Source organism: Perognathus longimembris, chromosome 13 (genome assembly GCF_023159225.1).
Source record: "Perognathus longimembris pacificus isolate PPM17 chromosome 13, ASM2315922v1, whole genome shotgun sequence".
Lineage (NCBI taxonomy): Eukaryota > Metazoa > Chordata > Mammalia > Rodentia > Heteromyidae > Perognathus > Perognathus longimembris.
In genome coordinates, this window is record NC_063173.1 from 53228259 (window position 1) to 53252138 (window position 23880).

A 23880-nucleotide genomic window follows, 5' to 3' on the forward strand; every position below is an offset into this window, starting at 1 on the left:
AAGGGGAGTGGGGAGGGTGTTTAGAAGTTGAAAGTGTGTTTTGCTTTGTCTGCATCACACTGCCAGCTTAACAGGGCAGAAGGCCAGAAGGCTCTAAAATCTGTGGCTTCCCACATATTTTACATGCATTTGGAGTTCCTGTTTTATAAAACGAATTCTCACTACTTCCTTTTAACTCTCAAAACTCCCTTCTTCCAACTCAATCTGTTTCAGTTCTTCCATGTAAAGATAACAAATTTGGTCCTGTTTTTTAAAAAAAAATTTTTGGCCAGTCCTGGGGCTTGGACTCGGGGCCTGAGCACTGCCCCTGTCTTCTTTTTGCTCAAGGCTAGCACTCTACCTCTTGAGCCACAGCACCACTTCAGGCTTTTTCTGTTTATGTGGCGCTGAGGAATGGAACCCAGGGCTTCATGCATGCTAGGCAAGCACTCTTACCACTAAGCCACATTACGAGTCTTTCTTTTTTTTTTTTTTTTTTTTTTTTTTGGCCAGTCCTGGGCCTTGGACTCAGGGCCTGAGCACTGTCCCTGGCTTCTTCCCGCTCAAGGCTAGCACTCTGCCTCTTGAGCCACAGCGCCACTTCTGGCCGTTTTCTGTATATGTGGTGCTGGGGAATCGAACTTAGGGCCTCGTGTATACGAGGCAGGCGCTCTTGCCACTAGGCTATATCCCCAGCCCGAGTCTTTCTTTTTTAAAGTGCCAGTGAAAGACTTTTGTCAGTAACATTTCAGCATATAGGCTTCTAAAATTGTTTCCAGATTTTTGTTTACTTGTTTTTATTGTTACAGCACACAACCCTATAATTATTTTAAGGCCATAGAAAGAAACACATAGTAATAGTACATATCTTAACAGAATTAGGTCTGGATCATATCAATATTTATAGAAGGCTGACTTCATGTTAAGTTTTTACAAATAGATAGGCCATGAGAAAATCAGAAATATTTTGTAAATGTTCTAGAAATTTACTTACAATAGCTTTGTCCTAGCTAAAAACAGTTCATGTGCACTTGTATTATAATATCTTTCTTTAGAGAAGCTCTGAGAATGTCACTTGTCTTATGAGGCAACCTTGAAGTTGAGAGAGACATGTGTCTTATTTTTTACTTTAGAAATGAATTTTTAGCCAGGCAGAGGGAGAAAACTGCAAGTTCTAGGCCAGCTTAAGCCACCTAGTGTGACCCTATCTTCAAAAGAAAAGAGGGAAGTAAGTAAAAGGGAAGGGAGGAGAAGAAGGCAAAAGGTATAAAAGACAAAAGAAAGTAAGGAATGAATGTGTGGTATTTTGTTGTGCTTTTGTTTTAAGAAATGAATTTGTAAGTTACCTAATGGAGAGCCTTATTTTCTATGCAAATAACACAACATTTTAAGATGATTCAATGATATAAGTTCAAATAAAACAAAATGGTTATGTTCAAGCTAAAGACAAGAGTAAAAGAGTAAGAGTCTCTCCATTTAATTTCAACTGATTTTTTAAGTGCCTGTTTTATAGAAAGAGAAGGGGAGATATTAATTTAATTGCAAATATCACCTAGTTAACTCGGGAAACAGAAAGTTTAGCTACCAAGTAATATGACAATGAGTCATTAAAACCACAAGCCATTTTATTTATCAAAGCTGTTAGTTCAAATCTACTTCCCTATCAAAAAGAGAAATGTATAGAAAGAAGATGCAAAATGCTTACTAGTTCTATCAAAGTTGCTAAGCAAGGAGAAAAACCACAGCAGTGATGATCCAACATTAATTCACGGGGAAAAGAAATTCCAGGGAGGGGGGTGCACAGCAGATCTGAGCAAGAGAGAGAGAGGGGTGAACAGCAGGAGAGGAATGGATTGCAAATGTGGGAAATACATCTGTGGAGGAACCAGACAGCAGAATCCAGATCTAAATCCAACTACCTGAATTTAAAACAAAGAATGGAGTCTGAAAAGTAAGATTGCAAGCCCAGTCATGGGATTCCCATATTTGATCATCACCTTTTCATTCTCTGTCAACCTCGTGAGCAGGTCAATGACAGCAGTGTATTCTTTCTTGTCTTGGTCTAAATTCTATAAGCAAAAAATTTAAGGAGGATGTGAACTGGGTACATTTACAGTGAAAAGAGCTTATTGAAGCAGGACTGACAATAGGTCTTGTCATTCTGCTCCCTGAAGATGCCCTTCGACAGCTGTGTCAGGCAGAAAGCACACACAAAGTGCTCAGGGTGGAACTTGTGCCCCATGGCACTGATGCAGCGGCCGGTGATGGGCTGCCCACATCCATGGCAGAGGGTTCCTCGCCGGTGATGATAATGGAGCTCACAGAATGGCCGTCCATCGAGTTCAAAGAAGGAGCCAGTAGAAAAACTGCTAAAGCAGTCCTGAGGGTGGAGAGAAGACAGAGAAAGGGCATGCATATATCAAGAAGTAAAATGTCAGCAAAGCAAATATCCTGGCCTTGAAATTGCTGCCAGTGTCTTCTGGGTGTAGGGATGCCAGGCAGGTCCTCGACAGGTGGAGACTGGATTGCCCACTTGTAACACAAACAGGCAAAGGCAAGAGGCACTGTCTCTCATTTCTCCTTTAGGAAACCCCACGAACTCCTTCCCAGGAGGTGGGAAGCCTGTTACTAAAGAACCCCTGTTTTTTCCCCCTTTAAATGGAAAAGACAACTGAGCATACCCACCCCACACACAAAGCATTCTGGGTGCCACACAGTATCCATGGCAGACAGGTAGTTTTCCAGCACTGGGCGGTTGCAGCCACCACACTTGGGAGAGAACATGGCTAAGAAATCCTTTCGGCAGTATGGCTTCTTGTCCTTCTCATGAAAGCCTGGAGAGATAAAAATCAGGATGTACAGGGTCAGTTTGAGTCCTTAAAGCTCTGTTGGAAGAAAGAAGAGGCCAAAGAGCTAATTTCCCCAAACTTAGTATCCTTATTCAAAGCCAGGTTAATTAAGGATACCAATACTGAAGGGTTGTTGAAATAAATAAGCGAAGTAACCCAGGTGAAATATTTCCGCCTTGTGGATGGAGCACAGTTAGCATTTAATCCCTGCTAATGGCTATTCCTCTTCAGTGCATTTCTACTAAGTGTCTGGTTGGCCTGGAAAGACCTTGATACAGTTGGCCTCTTCTCCCTACTTGGGAATCAGCTCAAAGGTCATCTTATCAGAGGGGCGGGTCTCTTCAGTCCTTCTTTACTACCTCCTCTCTTCTCATTGTCTTTACAGCATGCTTTTTATCATCTGGAATAATATTTCAGCCTGTCTCCCTCACTGAACATTAGCCCCAAGATAAACTGAACATTGTTGGACTGGCCACCAATTTTCCTCCAGTATCTAAAATAGGAGCTAAGAAAAAAAATAGTACCTTATATTGTAAAATAAAATACTACGAAATAATAATTTCCAAATGGATCCAAGACCAAAATGTAATCATTCAAATTGCAAAAACACTTCAATTTAATCTGGAAATGAGAAAACTACCATAAATAATGCTCAAATTTCCAGTTTTTAAGGTGAGTGTCACACACACATATACATTTTCAAATTTCATTAATTTATAAGTAATTTATAGATTTATAAATATTAACACTGAATAATATTAATAATTAAATATCAGTTTATATATGATACATTTGTAAACAAAGCCAAACATGAAAAAAATATTTGCTAATTATAAAGCATGGCCAATACAAAGAGCTAATAAATATGTTAATAAATGTATTAGTTGTTTGAATTATTGTTTTATAAAATTAAAAAGTAAAAAATAATCCTTAAACATAAAATCAAGTTGAAATATATTAACCATATATTGAATAAACATGACAAAAGAAAGAGATTCATTCAAGTGACTTTGAAATGCAATATATTTTGAGTTGGGGATGTGGTTCGTTGATAGAGTGCCAGCCTACCATGTACAAGGTCCTGGGTTTGATTCTCAACACTGCAAAAACCAAAAGCAAAATGATGGCAAAATGTCTTCTCTAAAACATAATATTTTTTTTTGGCCAGTCCTGGGCCTTGGACTCAGGGCCTGAGCACTGTCCCTGGCTTCTTCCCGCTCAAGGCTAGCACTCTGCCACTTGAGCCACAGCGCCACTTCTGGCCGTTTTCTGTATATGTGGTGCTGGGGAATCGAACCTAGGGCCTCATGTATCCGAGGCAGGCACTCTTGCCACTAGGCTATATCCCCAGCCCCTAAAACATAATATTTTAAGAATTCAGACTTAATTATTCTAAAGACACACAAAAAAATCTGTTTTCACATATACTAGATTTCTGGTATTTTTATGTTCTTACCATACATTTAAAAAGGTGGCATTGCAAGAAAACATAGTACCTTACTATGTATAAGAAATCAGTATGCTGTAAATATTAAATATATAGAATAGAAATAATCTGGGGTCATGCCTGGTAATGCATTCCTATAGTCCTCGGGGTGGTCACAGGAGAATTTCAGTTTGAAGTTCTAATTTTTTCTAATTAGTAGTTCAATTTCTCATTTGAGGTCAAGTATTAAAAACTGTTAAACATATCCAATGCTGAAAATATGGAGTGATTCACATATTCATCTATTCCTGGTAATAAAGTTAATTGCTTAAGAGAACAAGTGGCCCAACCAGGCATCCTCTCTCAATAGTACCTAATCATGCCCTCTCCTTTAACATACAGAGTGAGTTAGTAGTTGGTTGGCTACTTTTATTGTCTTTGAAGATATCTGAATGTTTACCATCAGAATGGAAACTTTCCATTTTGTCATTCTATGCCCGGTACCTGTAATAGTACCTAACACATGCATAATAGTTGCTGAATAAATAGCTTTCAGGTGAACAATCTTAAAATAGCAAATTTATGGCCAGAAGTATTTTGTAACTTAAGAGTCTTGGTATACTATTGTCTAGAATATGTATAAATAGTTGAACCTCCTGGTCAGGAATTCTCCTTAGAACTCACTCAGAATGATGGCCTACAATGAATATGAAATTATCATCAATCTCATTATGGAACAGTTGCTTTGTACTGTTTCCAATGCTTTGTAGGTTTTCAACTACTAAGTCCAACTATTTGAAGTAGGTTTTAGCCCCATTTTACAAAGAAGAGAAGGGAAGCTCAGAGAAGCTACAATGAATCAATTGGTGAAGGAGTGGAGACAGATCCAGGCCTAATTTCAATGTCATGCCTCTGGCTTGAATGTGTTTTAAACTTGACCTTTCTGTGAGAACTGACAGTATCAGCTGATCACAAATATTACAGACATAATAAAACAGTATGTAAGTAAAGTATACACATTTACCTACCCAAGAAACATTCTTTCTAGAAGTCTACTGTATGCTAAGTGGCCAGGTCACAAAATTGCAATCATATCAACCAGGAATTGGGACCAAAGTCATATAGATGCACTTTTCCTTGCCTCTGTCATAGTTTGATATGTAATGCTGGGTTTGCCTGTGCTTTCTCATGAGAAGCAAATAATTGAGCAGAATTCTGAGGCATATAGATCTAACGATCTAAACTAGTAATGGTATAAATATGTTACCCTTGGTTCTTCCTCTAATTTCTCCAAGCTACAGAGAAGCCCACATGAATGTGTGTTTGTTTTACTTTTTCAAAGGACTTCTATCGTCAGTTCCAAGGAATGAATATAAATCCTATTGTTTAAGAGAAACTATCTCTCTGGCTTTTGTGTGGCACAGTATTTCTTAAGCCTTTGTATGTATTACTCACCTAAGAACTTGTTAAAATGCAGATTGCTTGGTCCTGTCTCCTAAGGTTTCTGAGGAACTAGTTCTAGGATGGCTCCCCAAGATTTTGTATTTTGAACAAGTCTCTAGGTAATGCTGTTCCTGCATAAAGCAAGTGACATAAATCCGAGCCTGTCTTTATGTTGGTATTACTTAAGAAAGCTAAATGGCTCACCAACTAACCTAGGAATCGTCCTCATCTAAGGCCTATCCAGGGCAGTTATTCTCAAGAGTGAGACAGTGGGGAAGTAACAGCCTCTGTTTCAACCTGGGCAAGTCTCAGGAAAGGAATGAAAAGCAATCAGCCAAACTTACTGCAATACCCCTGCACCTAGTAATTCAACAAATTGACAAAGTTTCAGTACTTTCTCAGAGGCTCACTCTGGGGCCAATTACCTCTGGAGAATGGATGAGTAACACTGACAATTAAAAGTGCCACACAGAGAGAGGGAGGGGTTTTTTATTCTGGTGAGAGTTTCAGCCACGAGGGAAATTAGGGAGCATCTACATGGCTTGGATAATGAACAATTAAAAAAAAAAAAAACAGGTAGGCACTGAGGACCTAGCCCCTGGAGGAGGATGCTAAGGACAAGTGTGCTTCAACACTTGAGGCTTAAAGAGGAATCCTCTGAACTGGAAAAGAAAATGCACATGAATTTAATTTCCCAGGAGGCTCTGTGGTTAAACTGTCATTATTGAAACTCTGAGTATGACTATGTGACTTACAGGTAAAGGCAGGAAAATAACTAATTAATGGACTGACCACATGATAGGAGAATCATTTATAAGAAAGCACAGATACAAACAGAAACACAACCTTTTAAAATGCTCCTGTTTAATAAAAAGCCCCTTTTGTCAGGTGCCTCAATTAATAAATATGTGCAGTTTCATGTTTACATGAAGTCATAAATGACTTTATCAGCCTATTTCTAAGGGGTCCAAATCAAGACCACCGAAAGTAGCTATACTTGCATTATGCTTTCTAGTTACCCTGTATGCCCTACTTTAAATGGGCCAGTCACCTGTTTAGCTTCCCTGTAACTTCTACATCATAATGTGTTGTCGACTGTACTAACTCACTGATTATTCTACTCAACTAATAATTCTCAGATGTCTATGGCTACCAATATGATATGTTTTACTGATATATTTCATGTGTGATTTAAGCTAACTCCCAATAAAAAAGCAAACACCTTGCTTCACTGAAGTACAATCTGGAAATGAAATACCTAACGATTTGTGAAATACACTGGCCAAGCTCCAGTGAAGAAGCAAATTATGACAAAGCCCTTAGCTAGTAGATTATGTCAATGCTACTGGACCTGAGTATGTTTTCAAGCATCTCATGTTGGGACTAAAAAAGAAAAGAGATTCAACAGCAGGTGAGGCTAGTTTCCATATAGAAAAAAAAAAAAGGAATTTACAGAAAGACCAGATTTTAAAGCCCATCTCGTCAATCTCCTTCTAGTTATATGACTGTAAGAAGATAATCTTGCCTTCCTAAGGTTCGTTTTCATCTACCCCTAGGTAGAATGTGGAATAAAATGGTTCTCACTAGGTTTTTGTGGAGATTAAATGAAGAGCAGTTATCAATATTCATAATGTTGTAATATGCCTGATATTTAAGAGGGTCTACATTTTAGGATTATTTTTCCCCCTTCTTGAAAACATCACTAATATTACAATCAAGTAATTATTAAAAATATAAAGAGCCACAAGGACAAGAAAGGAGATGCCATTAAGGAGAAAGCAGTGAAGGTCTCAAAAATTTTAAGTTGGTTACAGGAGTGGCGACTGAGGCAGGGCTTGGTGGTTCATAACTGTAATCTTAGCTACTTAGAAAGTTGAAAACAGGAGGATCACAGTTTGAAGTCAGAAAAGTTTTCAATGTTCCATCTCCAAAATACCTGCCAAAAAAAAAACAAACAAAGGGGCTGGGGATATGGCCTAGTGGCAAGAGTGCTTTGCCTCATATACATGAAGCCCTGGGTTCGGTTCCTCAGCACCACATATATAGAAAACGGCCAGAAGTGGCACTGTGGCTCAAGTGGCAGAGTGCTAGCCTTGAGCAAAATAAAGAAGCCAGGGACAGTGCTCAGGCCCTGAGTCCAAGCCCCAGAACTGGCAAAAAAAAAAAAAAATGGGGCTAGAAGCTGGCACCGGTGGTTTAAGTCTATAATCCTAGCTATTCAGGAGGCTTGAATCTGAGGATTGCTGTTTGAAGCCAGCCAGCCAGCCAGCTGTTTGAGCAACCATGTCTGTGAGACTCTTAGCTCCAATTAAATTGCAGAACAATCTGGAAGTGGTACTGTGGCTTAAGGGGTAGAGTGCTAGCCTTGAGGAAAAGGAGCTCAGGGACAGTACATAAGCCCAGAGTTCAAGACTCAAGACCAGCAAAATAAAATAGGCCTAGAGGCATGGCTCAAATACCAGAGTGCCAGCCTAGAAACTACAAGACCCACAGTTCAAACTCCAGTGCTGAAAAAAATAGCAATTTGTGTTACATAAATTAGAAAACTGAAAAGGGAAGATGGTTAGGGGAAAAAAAAGCAAGCAGGCAAACAAACAAGAAACCCTCAAGCCCTTCTGAGCTCCGTTACATCAGAGATGCTCAAGAACTGATTGTGTAAAATACTTTTTAAGGCTAGAAGTAGGCTTACTTGAAAGTGTGAAGATTCATTGAAAAATTATACATCCTACGCTACAAGAAAATACAGCGATTATTTCTGGAAAAGATAAACCAAAGACTCTCAATATTCAAAAATACTAAGTATATTGAAGAAAGTAGTCAAGATCTCTACTAAAAACCTGGAATTAAGCAAAAGCTGACATGATGAATGATGAAAATGCCATTCTCTTATTCTGTTTAATGACCTAAGAGAGAATCTCTCTTTAATTAATATTTACTGGAGATAATGGGCTAAGGCAAAGTAGAAACTAGACCACAAGGCCATAATCATCATACCAGACTACTATGTAGTTGAGTCTGCCAATCATCAAGTTCTAAGGGCTTCTAATTAGCATTCTGGGGGATGGTACTGGAGCTTGAACTCATGGCTTCCAAGCTTGCTAGGCTGGCACTCTACCACTAAAACTATATCTCCAACCCTGCCTTTTTGCTGGTTAGTTTCAAGATAAGTTCTCTAGATATTTTTTTGCCTGGGCTGACCTCAAAACCATGTTCCTTTCACTCTTAGCCTTCTGAGTAGCTAGAATTCCAGGTATGGGCCACTGGTGTCCAACTCCAATCAACAGCACAGTAGAAATGTGCAAGGTACCAAAATAAAATAGAGCTGCAAGGATCCTCCAAAAAGATAGCCAAGTACTATTTGCATAAATCTTGAACTCTTCACTCACACTGAGGATAGACAACAGGCAAAGAGAAAAGACAATCAAGAGAGAGATGTCTGTGTAAAATTGTACGCTGGGTGCTCCTTAGGTCAAGAAAGGGACTTAAATCAGACCACTGAGAAAATTATATGTGTGTGTCAGGACACTTGTGGAATTCATATGATGGTATCTCACTCATCCCTGGGAAAAGGCCACAGGGCCTAGGACTGCTGAATAGAGAGAAGCAGTTGGAAATTACTTGCAATGCTGTTGGCTACAAATGTGCCCATTTCTCATGATTTTTATAGGAAAAATTGAATGAAAAGACAAGATGGAATTCGTTTCATACTATCTGATGATCTAATCACCAGAAGCAAATAATTAAAATGTTGTGAATAAAGAATCTTTGGAGAGACCTATTCAGAAAATTGTTACCGAGGCCTATATATTCTGGAATTTTCCCTGTTTTCCTTTAGTGCTTTCAAGGGTTCGGATCTTGCATTGAGGTCTTTGATCCATTTGGAGTTGATTTTTGTACAGGGTGAGAGCAGCAGGGGTCTTGCTTTAGTCTAATGCATGTAGACAAGACGTTTCCCCAGTACCATGGCATGTACCTATGAAATACCATGGTGAAATTCGATGGCACAATTAACAAATATACATTTAAAAATATGAAAGCTGAACAAGTAAAGTAAGTTCTATTAGAGGGCTTGTACAGCGAGTGGGGTGAGAGAGGGTAAATGGAAAGAGTGAGTGAGGGTAAATAGGAACAAAGTACCTTATAAGCATGTATGAAAATAGAACAGAGAAACCTGTTGAACTTGTTTAAGAAGAGGGAGAAAGGATAACGACAGTGATAGAAGTGGCATGTTTGTGAGATACTTTATACTTCATTGTACCCCATTTTATGGGAATATCACAAATAAAACTTCCTTTATACAACTAATATACGCTAGCAAGAAATAGTATTTTGAAAACACATGCCCAGGGCTGGGAATGTGACTCAGTGGTAGAGTGCTTGCCTAGCATGCATGAAGCCCTGGGTTCCATTCCTCAGCAACCCATATATGCAAAAAAGCCAGAAGTGGTGCTGTGGCTCAAGTAGTAGAGTGCTAGCCTTAAGCAAAAAGAAGCCAGGGACAGTGCTCAGGCCCTGAGTTAAAGGCCCAGGACTAACAAAAACAAGAACAAAATAAAAACACATTCCTAAGGAACTTATCTCCAAATGTGGCTGACAATTTTGAGAAGGATTTCACAGCATTCTCAAATAAATTCTTGATATGTACAATAAAACTAAGGCAATTCTTTAAAATATTCAACTGTATCAGGCACTAAAGGCTATACCTGTAATCCTAGCTACTCAGGAGGCTGAGATCTAAGGATCAAGGTTCAAAATCAGCCTGAGCAGTAAAGTCTGTGACACTATTATCACCAATTAAGCACACACACACACACACACACACACACACACACACACACACACCAGAAGTGGAGGTGTGGCTGGAGCAGTACAGTGCTGGCCTTGAGCACAGAAGCTTAGGGACAGTACAGCACCCAGACCTTGAGTTCAGGCCCCACAACTGGCACAAAACAAAACAAAGGAAAAGTGTCAAATGTTAACTCTAGGGGAAAAATAGATTTCTAAAAAAAAAAAAAATCTCAGTAATACTAACAATGACCTTGCCTTCATGTGTCAGGTACTGTTATAAACACTATACATAGATTACTTCTAAATCTTCATTACAACCCTGCATGGTGGCCACCACTATTATTTTACAGACCTATTTTACAGACAAGGAAAGAGAAGGACAGAGAGGGTAAATGGCTTAAACAGTATCACACACGTAATAAATACCACAGCCTAGATGTGACCCAGGCAGCCTGACCCCAATATCCATGTGCTGTTCTAATCATGGTTTGCTAAATGGCTTTACTGTGAGCAATATTTGTATGATTGTCAACGAGAACACAGTCAATGTTTGCCTAACCTCTAATTATGACATAATTATACACTGGGAGAATGAAAGAGGAGAAATATGTGAGTAGGATAGTAATAAAAATCTCTACATCTCATCTTCTCTGATAGAAAGTCAATATATAATGGTGTGTTAAAAATAATATCTACTGATACTATTTTAAACATAGAAATAAATACCAGAAGAAACAGCTAAAACAATTTGGAGGAAGAAAACTGAATTTAAGGCTAGGAAAGCAAGACACTTAATATTAGCTGTAAAATAATAGTTGAATGGTAAAACTAAACATTTGTATTTTTTGAGAATTATAATTGTAATTATATATTTATACATGTTTTGGAAATAATAAATATTTGGGGGAAAATAGGGAGTGGTGGTCTAGAACTGAAGAAGCACTGAGGTGGTAGTGGATGGTAGGCCTCAAGGAAAAACGTAGCTGGCCTCCCCTTCACCAGCTTCTGGAGTTCAAAATCAAAATACAACTTCCAAGCCTACCTTCTTCACCAAATACCTCTCCACAGTGAGAGCAGAAGAAGTGCTCTGGGTGCCATGTCTGGTTCATCGCTGTCAGCACTTTCTAGAAAAAGAGCAACACCGAATGGTCAAATATGATCAGGTGTCCAAGAGTGTTCAAAAGAACTCTGGTGGGAGGGGCTTACTTACATCCAGAATGGGAGAGGCACAGTAGGCACAGCGAGGAGAAAAGAGATGGTGGTAGTCCTTGGGGCAGTAGGCCATGCCACTCCGCTCGAAGAAGGGACTGGAGCCAAGCTCTTCTTTGCAGTGAGTACAGATGAAGTGCTCCGGATGCCACGACTGCCCCAGGGCATGGATTACCTGGGGGTAACACGGGAGAGCAGGGCCATGCTGAAGGGGCTGGGCTTGTTGGACTGCAGAGGGCGCCCTTCATGCATGTTGTCTGCATCCCAGGTAGACAACACTCTGGGTAAGGCCGCGTCTGTGGTCATACTTAATCAATAGTATAGGGACCCACTGTCCTAACCAAACTCTCTGATAAAAGCCTATAGTTTTTCCTTCTACTGCCCTAGGAGTGATAGAAAAAACAAAGAACACACTGGTGGTAAAGAGGTAAGTTCAGTCTTCGCATTGAAGGCATCCTTGGAAGAGAAGTCTAAAGGTGCTTACTCCTTCTCACCTCTGAGCACATCACCGAATCAGTTCTAGCTCTTTCTCATGGATTTGGTGAAGGATGACTCAGAAAAAAAAAAAATCCAAAAAAGAAAATCCGCTGCTATGATTTGAAGTTAGAGTCAACTAAAAACTGTCATCAGACAATTTAGATCTGAAATGTTGGCATAGAGGGAGTAGTCAACAAGGTCCTCTCAGTAAAAGCAATACAGGAAGCAGTTATTAACTCAGAAGTATGTATTGTCTCCTTCCAAATCTTCTGCTTTTTACTAAAGCTTGGCCATGTCTGTTAATCTCTGTGAGCTTTCAGTTTCCTTATCTTCAGAAAAGGAACATTAAGGATTTTCTTGACTGGGCTAAAAGGACAATTAAATGACGAACACACAGTTCAAGGGCCCAGAACACTGTAAGTGATCAGAAATGATAAACAATTGCATTCTAAACTGTCAGAATATAAGAAGAAAGCCATCTTTGGTGGTATAGAGAGACAAAAACACAAGATACACCTGTTGTAGGACCAACACCTAGGTTAACCCTACCTTTCCTGCAATTGGTTTCCTACAGGAAGCACAATGGCCTTTGGGCAATGTAGCAATCCCAAGGTCCTGTAATTCCTGCTCCAGACCCCCAAGTATGGAGTCCAAGGAGGCCTGGTGATCCCGATTGTCCAGCAAGGGCTTCTTGCTGGCATCTGCTTTCACGGAAACCTGGTAAGTGGAAATAATCATGGAATGAATCAGCTTTCATATACTTTACTCTTGTCACAGTTCTGTAAGCTCACCCCTACTGACAGATATATTGGTACTCTAACCTTCTTCTAATGAACTAGAGACTTCCAATATTTTAATACCAGTAAAAACAGCACTTTCATTGTTCTTTCATTCTAAATTCTTCAGGCCAAATGAAATCTACTCAATCCTCTTCTATTTATAAATCTCTTCTGACTTTAGAAAATTGAGTATATGAAGATGATACCCTCTCCAGCTCTTGTAGTGCCCTCAGCTGATAATCAGTCATGTCTTCCTTTTATTCACTTAATCCACAGATTTGCTAAACATTTATTTTGTGCCAATCATTGTTCTGGGTATGTGGTATAAAGTAATGCATAGACAAACCAAGTTTCTAACCTTGTAAAAATTGTATTATAAGGATGATTGATAAGTAATAAATGAAACAAATGTATGCCATGTCAGGTAAACAAATGTTGATATGTTATATATGGAGATAGAAATGATAGAAGGTAAGGTGAAAAAGGAGAATTGATTTAGGTATGGGTGACCAGAGAAGGCCTTTCTAAAGAAGGAATATTAATAGCAAAAACAAAAAGAAAAGCCAAAATGTTCGTGAAGACAGACAAACTGACTGAGACTGAGCCAAGCAGAAGATGGTGGAAAGAAAGGCAGGGGTCACACAGGACCTTATTCCAAATAGAGCTGTTGAAGGATGTCAAGCATGAGAGGGAAGGAAGCTGATTCATTATCCCTGTAATGGCTGAGTGGAGAACTGAGTGTTGAAAAGCAAGATCAGATGCAGAGTCTATCATGTAATGAGCAGTGTCCTGGGAGAAGGTGGTGAGAAGGTCGGATAAGACATGCTGATGGATTGGACTTACTTAAAACTCCAAACTAAGTATAATTGACCTCAAAGGTTCATAATTACTATAAACCTTAAAGGGAGATCTTCACATTAGGAAAAATAAAATGCCTCACTTGTCCTTCAACGTGTTGTCCTCATTTCTGGCTCTCTTTCTTTCTAACTGGGCAATACTACCATCTACCTAATGCTTAGCTGATAGGATACTTAAAAAAAAAAAACAAAAAAAACCTACAATGGTTGTCCATTGCCACCACTCAGCACATCAGATTTGCTGTCATGGAACTCATGTTCAAAGCCTCCTATCCACTGCTCTCACTTTACCTTCCAATCTCATCTTTCAATATACAGAACAAGACCTGTTGTTTCAGGATAGCAGCTCCTGCCATTCTCCAGAGCCTTGTCTGTTATCTGCCATTCAGCTTATACTATGTTTTCTCTTCCTGGACTAACCTTACCTTTATCTCACCAATGATAACGCTCAACTCCCTTTAAGATACTTTGATACTCTGAAAGATGTCTTTTTTCCTCCATTATATAATGTTAATGTTTGAGAGGTTAATTTTGAAAGGTCTTTAAAAAGTGACTAATAGTAAGTATGAAAACTGGTTATTTAAAAATGCAATAATATATCTATAATCTACACATCTACATAGCTTTGCTTTTGTATTCCAGATATATAAGAATCAGGAAATACTAACTTTCTCTAGGGGACAGAACTAGATGACTGGGAACAAAAGTAATGGGAATCTGTTTAGCATAGGCTTCTCTGTACTTTTGATTTCTGTATAATGTGAATATATAGCTTATTAAAAACAGATATTTTGCCCAGGCAGGAAAGTCCATGAGACCCTTATCTCCAATTAGCCACTGGAAAACCAGAAGTGGCACTATGGCTCAAAGTGGTAGAGTGCTAGCTTTGAGCAAAAAAGCTCAGGGACAGTGCACAGACCCTGAGTCTAAGCCTCACAACAGACAAAAATCAAAACAAAACAAAAAACAGATACCTTTTACTTAAAATTTAAAGAGATCAAGACACATACCAAATCCATACAAAAATATAATACCTTATTGTCAACTTTATCTATCACTTTTGGAATAATGAGCAAATTTATCCAGTTTTACTGAGGGCCTCAGATAATCAAAGAATATTATCCATTAAAGAAAAATGTTTGGTGAAACTGTGGCTTCTATTGTTGATGATCCTCTTGTATCCCCTTCCTGTGGTTGTACCCGCACGATCACTGTATCTTATCTGAGTGCATTGGAAACTGTATATACTGGTATTAGAACTAGGAAAGCAAAAGGAAATATCAAAATCAAGAGAAAGGATAAAAAGACAAACGACTACAAAAGCAATACTTGCAAAACTGATGGTGTAAACCAACTGAACAACTCATGGGAGGAGAGGGAAAGGGGAAGGGGGAGGGGGGAATGAGGGAGGAGGTAACTAACAGTACAAGAAATGTACCCAAGGCCTAACGTATGAAACTGTAACCTCTCTGTACATCACTTTGACAATAAATAAGAAAAAATATATATTACTTGAAAAAAAGAAAAATGTTTGTGGTGTTTATTCATTTTCCCTCTAATAAATACATATTACTCACAGTGTGCCAGGTACATTTTTAGACACTAAGCCACAAAAACAAGATCCCTGCCCTCCATATTATTATACTGTGTTTTAAAAGTATTTCATAGTTATTTCAAAAGTGTGTATCAAAGCCTCCAACCAGATTTATAGTGTTTGAATTCTCTAAATATTATAGATCCACCAGGCACCAGTGACTCACGCTTATAATCCTAGCTACTCGGGATGCTGCGATATGAAGATCGCAGTTCAAAGCCAACCCAGGCAGCAAAGTCTGTGTGGCTTTTATCTCCAATAACTTACTCAGAAAAAAAAAAAGATGGAAATGGCACTGTGGCTCAAGTGTAGAATGCTAGCCTTGAGCAAAAGAAGCTCAAGGACAGACCCAAGGACCAGAGTTCAAGCTCCAGGACAAAAAAAATGTTTAGATATGACTGGACACTGGTAGCTCAAACCTGTAATCCAACTTCTCAGGAGAGACTGAGAGCTGAGGATTGTGGTTCAAAGCCAGCCCAGGAAGTAAAATTCATAAGATTCTTACCTCCAATTAATCACCAAAAAGTTGGAAGCAGAGCTGTGCCTCAAGCAGTATAGTGCTAGCTGTGAGGGGAGGGAAGGAGAGATCCTGGACAGCACCCATGTCCTGAGTTCAAAATCAGCACTAACCAAAGGATTCTAGGCATCTTTTCTTTTTATAAATCCTCTTATCTGATCTCCATTCCCTGCCAGGGCATAAGAGCTTGCCATTTGTACTCTACAGACCGTGGTCTGTGGGCAAGAATGAGGAGGCAGATTTTTATCTCCACATGGGCTCGCAACTTACTTTGTCTTCCCTAGTGCTGTCTCTGCTTGCCTACTGGCCTCCTCTCTTTCACTCTGCAGGTCTTTCTAGCAGGCCTTCTGCATCATCAGGTCTCCAGTGTGTGTGCCCCAGAGGATAATCCCAGCTGAAAGGACTTTTCTCACCTCCATTTGCCCAATCCGCTTCATTCCTCAGAATCCATCCCAAGTTCCATAACCTCGCCACATATTTTGGTAAACTACTTACCCAGTTTCCCTCAATTCCATAAATGCTACAAAGGCCTCATGTCACCAAGCACACTCCAAGCTGGCTGAGCTCAAGACCAGCATGCCTCCTAGTATCTTTTATGCCCAATCTACAGGACAAAGCTGAGTTTCTTCACTGAATGTTTGTACTGGTTTGGGAAAATAAATGCTAATTTAGGATTCCCAAGCAGGGAAATGCCAAGATGATCCCCACAAAGATAAGCTGGGGTCCTTCAAGGCCTGGTTCACCATGGCACCCACCTCGTTTTGCATTTCACTCAGGTGGGCCATGAGCTCATCCAGCTGAGCAGCTGCAGAGGTTTTAGGTGGCAGTGGTGATTCCTTTGGCTCTTGAATTTCACTAGAGAGAGGAAAAAAATCATACTAACACATCAAAACTGAAATAAATTTTAAGTCACATGTAAATGACCACTTAGATGTGAGTCTAAGACCAGACAGAATTAAAAAGCAGCAGCAACCACAACAACAAACCAATCAGGAGCATGGTGGCACGGGCCAATAATTCTAGCTATTCAGGAGGTAGAGATTAAGAGGTTCATGATTTAAGGCAAACCCTGGCCAAAGTTCACCAAGTCTCCATCCCAACAAACAACCCAGGCATGATGTTTTACACCAGTAATCCCAACTCCACTGGAGTTGTAGGTAGGAGGATAAAAATGCAAGGCTGACCTCTCACAAAAAAATAAAAAACAAAAAACACATAAAGCCTTATCCAAAAGCTAGAGTTGTGGATCATGATAGAAAGCCTGCCTACTAAGCACAAGGCTCTGATTTCCCCAGTACTGACAAACAACAACAAACAAACAAACAAAGACCCAGTTACTAGACTAAAAATCTGAATTATATCATCAGGGTCTCTGACACTTGTTTCCATTTGTCCCTGATTATTTAAAAAAAAAAATAAACACTGCTCTCAGGACACACGGCATGACAGGCCATTTTTCCTCAACCATCAGCTTTAAAATCACAATGCTGCATTAAAAAAAATTAATAGGATTCTTCATTTTACATTATAAGGTATTTTATCTCCTCTTAATTACTGGAAAGAAAATAAAAATGCAAAGTATGCATCAACATGAGGCCCATGGACCAATGTGACCACCTCCTCTTACTTCCCACCACTGACAACTACTTCTCAGCAAAGGAGTTGAGATGCTACCAAGGCTCTGCCTTCCACAAAACAGGACATATTTTACTTGGATCTTAACACAGACAGGTTGCAAGAATCTTAGATAATGCATATGATAGTGCTTTCTTATTTACACACTGTGAATAAATCATGAATAAATGAATCTTTGTGTTCAAGCAAATTCAAGATTCTGTAAAATGCTTCTACTTGAATATTCATTAGTAAAATGAATCACGTTTTAGGAGTCAAAATAAATCTCAATAAATCCTAAAAAGTAAGTCATGCAGGTGTTGCTTGAATGGTAGAGGGGGTCTGCCTAGCAAGCATGAGGCCCTGAGTTCAGTGTCACACAAAAAGTAAGACTCCAAGCACCAGTGCTTCATACCTTCAATCCTAGCTACTCAGAGACTGAGATCTGAGGATTCTGGCTTGAAGTTAGCCTGGGCAAGATAGTCCATGAGACTCTTATCTCTAATTAATCATCAAAAAGCCAGGAGTGGAGCTATGGATCAAGAAGTAGAGCAATAGCCTTGAGCAATAAAGCTCAGAGACAGTGCCCAGGCCCTGAGTTCAAGGACCAGCACACACACACACACACACACACACACACACACACACACACACACACACTTACAGAGAGAGAGAGAGAGAAAATAAATCATGTTTAGACTGTAGGGAATAAAAGTACAAATTACAATAAAGAAAAAAAGGCACATATAAATAATTATTGGTCTTGAAAAAATTAAATTGAATTTTCAGACTATTTAGAAATAACAATGAAAACACACACTCTCTCACACACAGAAATATATACACACATCCTTAATGTTGAAATCAAAATGTTTTAGAGAGGAAAGTATACACACAGGCTTGAGTACAGTTTTCTTGTTGCTGTTTTTCAAATTTACATTTTGTCTTTTCTTTTTTGGTACTGTGGATGGAACCCAGGACATGGCACTTGCTAGGCAAGTGCTTTGCCACTGAGCTACATCCCAGCCCCTTGACTACAGTTTTGAACATGAGAAAACTCAGAAATAAACAAAATATGTGACTCAAGACTAAGTAAAACCCTAACACCATTAATTCTAGGACTAAAGTATAAGTTAATGAAGCAGAAAACAAGCAAGGGAGGAAAATTGGCTTACTGAATTATATAAAATTTCAAAGTGAATAGAAAAATTAAGAAAATCAAATCAGTTTTATGAAGATCACAGAAAGTTGATACTAAAGTCAGACAAAGAAAGGGCAGTATATGGGGAAAGCTAAATAAAAAGTAGAATTTATTTTAATCAGAGTGAAAGAGATGCAGCTGAGTTGTAGAGGACACAGCCCTTAGTTCAATCTTCATCATTGAAAAAAAAATCATAGAAAGCTAGTGCTCAAATCAGTCATCCAAAATGATTCAACATTAGGAAAAGGATTAATAAAGCTCATTATAATAACCAATAAGAGGACAACTTTTTAAGCATTTTGATAGGTGCTGTAAAAAACAGGAGAAATCAGGTTAAATCATCATTCCTATTGCTGAAGATTGAGGAATAAAAGAAAAATTCCACAACCAGACAAAATGTGTCTATAAGAAATCTATACCAAGCCTCACATTTAGTAGTCAAATACTAAACACATTTCTAAAGAGATAAATGGAGGATAGATTTTACTACTCTTGCTAATCTTCAATGATATCCTAGAATGAACTATAAAATGCAGTAGAAAATAAAAGAGTAATATATTTGAAAGAAAAAAGCAAACACTCACTTTTGTTGCCACAGATGAACAGCTGGAGTATAGAGTGCTTAAGTTAGTTTTTCTCTAAGTTGTGGGATAATGAAGTTGGGGTCTGCAGACTGACAAGTTTATGTTCTCTATCCTACAAAGTGATCTTAAAGATTACATCATTTTCAAACACATAATATACTATAATGTGCTCTCTCTCTAACGCACACACAAATATACACAAATGCATTGACGAACATATACAAACCCCAAAATAAGAGGAAATGTATTTTGGTAATGTATTTTAAAAAATGAAAACACAGACTATATTGCTTATCTTTAATACCCTAACTTGTATTTACCATCCAGTAAAAACTCAATGAAAAGATGGATACCTTTCTGTCTTTTAAGAAAAAAGAAACCATTGAGGATATGTCTCACTGCTGACTCATGTATATTTTTGAGTTTTTAACAAGGAAAATGTAGAATGAAAATGATTATTTTTCTTAAAAAGGAAATTAAAACTCTCTACTGTGTTCACCACAGGGCTCTTCCAGACTCAAGTGGCTTTTTTCTTTTGTTTGCTTTAAAAATGATCCCATATTCAAGTGACTGACTGATTTCTTGGAAGTTCCCTAGAAATCAGAGAAGGGGCTCTCTCAAACTTTCTGTCATTTGCCCTTAGTAACAGCTGCCACAGGCATGCTTCTTGGCAGAACTTGGAGCACATTCTGCTGCTCTGTGCTTGAACAAGCAAAAAATAAATAGTTTCTCATTAGGGCCTTAGAATTCATAAGACCTTCCCACTTCAGAGTCAAAGCATACTTAACGCTTAAAGAACTCTACTTTTAACTAGAGTTCTAGTGCTGCATCTAAAGAGAAATAAATACACAGTCAATAAATAATATCCTGAGTCAATAAGTAATATCTTAAATAGGAAATGAGACTGCCACATTTTGATGGTTAAAGTGCCTTGATATAGACAATGTTCCTGAAAAGAAGGGAAACTTAAGTCAAAGCCTTTTGATTTGTCTTTTGACCCATTAAAGACAGAAAACACAGTAAAACTGCCTTGCTATGTCATTAGGAATAACTTAACTATTCAAAGATTATAATAATACAAGTTATAAGACGTGAATTTGGAAGACTCTAGACAAAGCCCCTATTTAAGGGCTTCAGTGTTGGATTTTCCCCCCATTTATTTCTCTTACATTTTGTGAATTCTTTCTCACTATTATTACCAAACTTAATATTTTTGTTCATGTAAAAGTTACATTGCAGAGCCAGGTGCCAGTGGCTCATGCCTGTAAATTCTAGGTCCTTGGGAAGTTGAGATCTGAGGGGTAAGCCAGGGTAGGAAAACCAGTCCAGGCAGGAAAGTCTGTGAGATTCTTATCTCCAATTAACCGCTGAAAAGCCAAAAGTGGAGCTGAGTCTCAAGTAGTAGAATACTAGCCTTGAGGTAAAAAAAAAAAACAACTAAGGGACAGCACCTAGGCTCTGAGTTCAAGCACTAGCACTGGCACACACACACACACACACAAGCACGTGCATGCACACATAATTCCATTGCTAAATTATTACTCACCTTGCTATTGATATATAATGGTTAGGCCACTGCTATAGTCATAGCTAGTATTGAATATATTCTCAAAGTATGTTTAAAGTGATAAACAGTTCATTTATGAAGGCCAGAGTGAAAGATGGAAAAAGATGTAGGAACCTAGTTTCTGCATTTCACATTCATTCAGTGTACACTAGGATTCCTAATACTGAATTACTACTGGCCTCTGGGGTCTATAAAAGTCTATAACAAATTTATGAGTGTACTTTATATCACTATTCTACACATGCCTATATAGTAAGTATTGTTCAGAAATGGAGATTGTATCAAAGTTCAATCCAAAAAATATAAACCGCCTTGAGTACACAAAAACTTAACCCAGAGACTTGTTTACATAGGTGATGGAGAGTTAAGAGGCAAGCCCAAGACATTGAGGTAACCAGCAATTAGCCACAGCAGGAAGTCATCCCTACTCCTAAGCCAAAGGGACAAAGCAAAGAAACAAAGTTGCCTGAGCCACAAGCTGAGGCCAATGAGCTGGAACCACAGCACATCTGTCTGTCTCCAGCTGAAGCCATAAAGGAGATGCTGTTAATGAGAGAAAGACACTTTGAAAAGAGTCTAGGACAAATGCTTTGCCCCCTCTAGGGTCTCCACAGTACCTCTTATTGGACATAGCTCATGAGAGCCAACTGTCCCTAGAGATGGAAATCAAACTGCAGCATCAGCTCCCTGCAATGCAGTGCAAGAGAAGGAAAGAAGGAAGTGAGAGATTCATACCACAGAAATTAATAAACTAGTATCTGTCTGCCCTCAGGTAAACTGAAAATATGGCTGTTGTCTGGGCTGGTTTTCATGTTACATATTTTTGTGTGGTCATTTGTATTTCTATTGAAGTCTTGGCTTCACAGATTTAAGAAAGAAATATTTACAGAGAGCCTCTATGTACCAGGTCCTGCCTTTCTTGTTTCTTTTTTTTTTTATTTGTTTCTGGGGTGGACAAGGGGAGGACTATGAGGAAAGAATTATCTGCAAGTCCTAGAATTGTAATAAACTGCCAACTACATGTGAATCAGTTGGCCTCAATCCCACCAAAGAAGAAAGTCCCCTCAAGTGGGAAATTAAAAACAAAAAAGATTTCTTATACCACAAGTCCTTCTCCTGCTTTTACCTCTGCTATGTGCTACACTTACTGGCTGTGATTTTGAAACCAAATAAAGTGCAGCAGATTATTCGCCACCAGTATCAGTCTTTGCTATATGGAATGGAAACCATGTAATTTGTTTCCCAGAATTGTGCCCAACACTAAAAAAAAAAAAAAAAAAAGCAAGCTATAACTGAGGGGAGAACAACAACAAAAAAGGCCTCCCCTTAAATGTTAATTCTGCTTTAGCCAGAAGAAATGATTTAGTAAGTGAATATTTTTCAACATGTAACTTTAACTAAAAGGAAACTCCTAGAGCATATAAATAAATTTTGAGCAAATATAAATAAATTTGGAGCAAATATACAGCCATTAACCTGCCCTACTGCTTTACTGTGTAAATTCAGCTTTAACCCTAGAACTGGAATTGTTGGGACTCTTGCTTGAGTTTCTTCAGGTGTGTTTTCTCTTTTGAGGACTGGAGCATGATATGTGGAACAGATGGGGCAAAGTATCTGTGGTGACTCTGAAACTATTTACATTTTCCAGGTGGTAGAGAGAATAGCAGAGCCTACCAACCTGGATAGCCAGCCTAGAAACCAGACATGCTGAGATGCTGTCAAGTCAGCTTAGCAGAGTTCTTAGAAGACCTGATAATAAACACTTGCATTGCAAACCAGTGCCTGGAGACTGACAGCAATTATTTAATAACTTTATATTTTCAAAAGATCTAATAAAAACTGAAAACATACCTGTAGACAAGGGGCTCCTGGATATTGGAAGTATACACGAGTTGCGCCTAAACCATGTAAATGACAAAGAAGAATGAAGAATGCTTTCTGTTATCAGAATATGGTTGCTTATTATCAAATAAAAGTTACAGACTATTTCTAGCTTTTCAAGGGGATAGTAATTGGATACGGTACCTGCTTGTAATCCCAGTGACTGGGATGGCAAAGGCAGAAAGATTATGAGTTTAAGGCTATCCTGGACTACATAGTGAGATCTGGCCTCAATAAAACAAATGAACCATACAAACCCGTGTGGGATGGGAGGGAAAACTGGGAGAGAGTAAGGGAAAGGCTGACACTGTTCAAAAGAAATGTACTTTTATCTGACTTATGTAACTGTAACCCCTCTGTACATCACCTTTACAATAACAATAAATAATTTTTTAAATGAAGCAAATAATAAAGGGAATAATCAGCACATCTCTAAGGCCACCTTTCATAAAGCAAAAATTACTCGCCATCCCTTCAGAGAAAGGCTAAATTCTAAACAGAGGCGTTGGCATGTAAACATTAGCAATTCCCACCAGCTGCCTGGAAAGCAATGAAACAGAAAACTACTCCATGGTCAGAGAGGAGCCATATAACAAACAACAGGAATCAGAGAAAATTCCCTTTGTCTAACCAGGATAAGAAAAGGGAAAAAAAAAAGTGCAAATCTAAATGGTGGTTGAGCAGTAATTTACTCATTGATTTATTCATTCATTAAAGGAATGAATACTAACTGACTATCTGTTAAGTACCAGTGCTGGGATGTAACAGTCAAAACACCAAAGAAAATAATCATATAAAAGTTGACTATCCTAGAGCTTATACGCTAGTGGTGAGAAGTACATAGCAGACAAATTAATCCATAAAATGAATCAGAGGGTGGACAGTGGGCAGCAGGAAAAGAATGGAAGATATGCATATATTGATAAGGAAGGACTTGCTAAGTAAAGGACACTTGAACAGGGACTTACAGACGGGGAGAAAAGTAAGTAGATGTCAAGATAGCATGATCCATGTAGAAGGAATGTCCGGAAAGCCCCCTGCAGCATCTTGTAGAACAATAAGCAAGCCAGTGTGAACTCTGCCTGAGTAGCATGAACCAGGAAGACAAGCTCCAG

The 23880-nt window shown here is 38.7% G+C and overlaps 1 protein-coding gene across 2 annotated transcripts in view; it reads right to left on the reverse strand.

Moving 5' to 3' along the window:
* Positions 1 to 1583: 1583 nt before the first annotated feature.
* The window catches only part of Lpxn (leupaxin), a 31330-nt gene continuing 9033 nt past the window's right edge, over positions 1584 to 23880 (reverse strand). For both annotated transcript variants that reach the window (XM_048361642.1, XM_048361641.1), the window contains exons 3-9: positions 22736 to 22782; positions 16674 to 16773; positions 12721 to 12888; positions 11696 to 11869; positions 11528 to 11609; positions 2665 to 2813; positions 1584 to 2359 (exon numbers count right to left, since the gene is read on the reverse strand). In XM_048361642.1, coding sequence (XP_048217599.1) covers positions 2090 to 2359; positions 2665 to 2813; positions 11528 to 11609; positions 11696 to 11869; positions 12721 to 12888; positions 16674 to 16703 — 873 coding nt within the window. In that variant the 5' untranslated portion in view covers positions 16704 to 16773; positions 22736 to 22782 and the 3' untranslated portion in view covers positions 1584 to 2089. The remainder of the gene's footprint in view (positions 2360 to 2664; positions 2814 to 11527; positions 11610 to 11695; positions 11870 to 12720; positions 12889 to 16673; positions 16774 to 22735; positions 22783 to 23880) is intronic.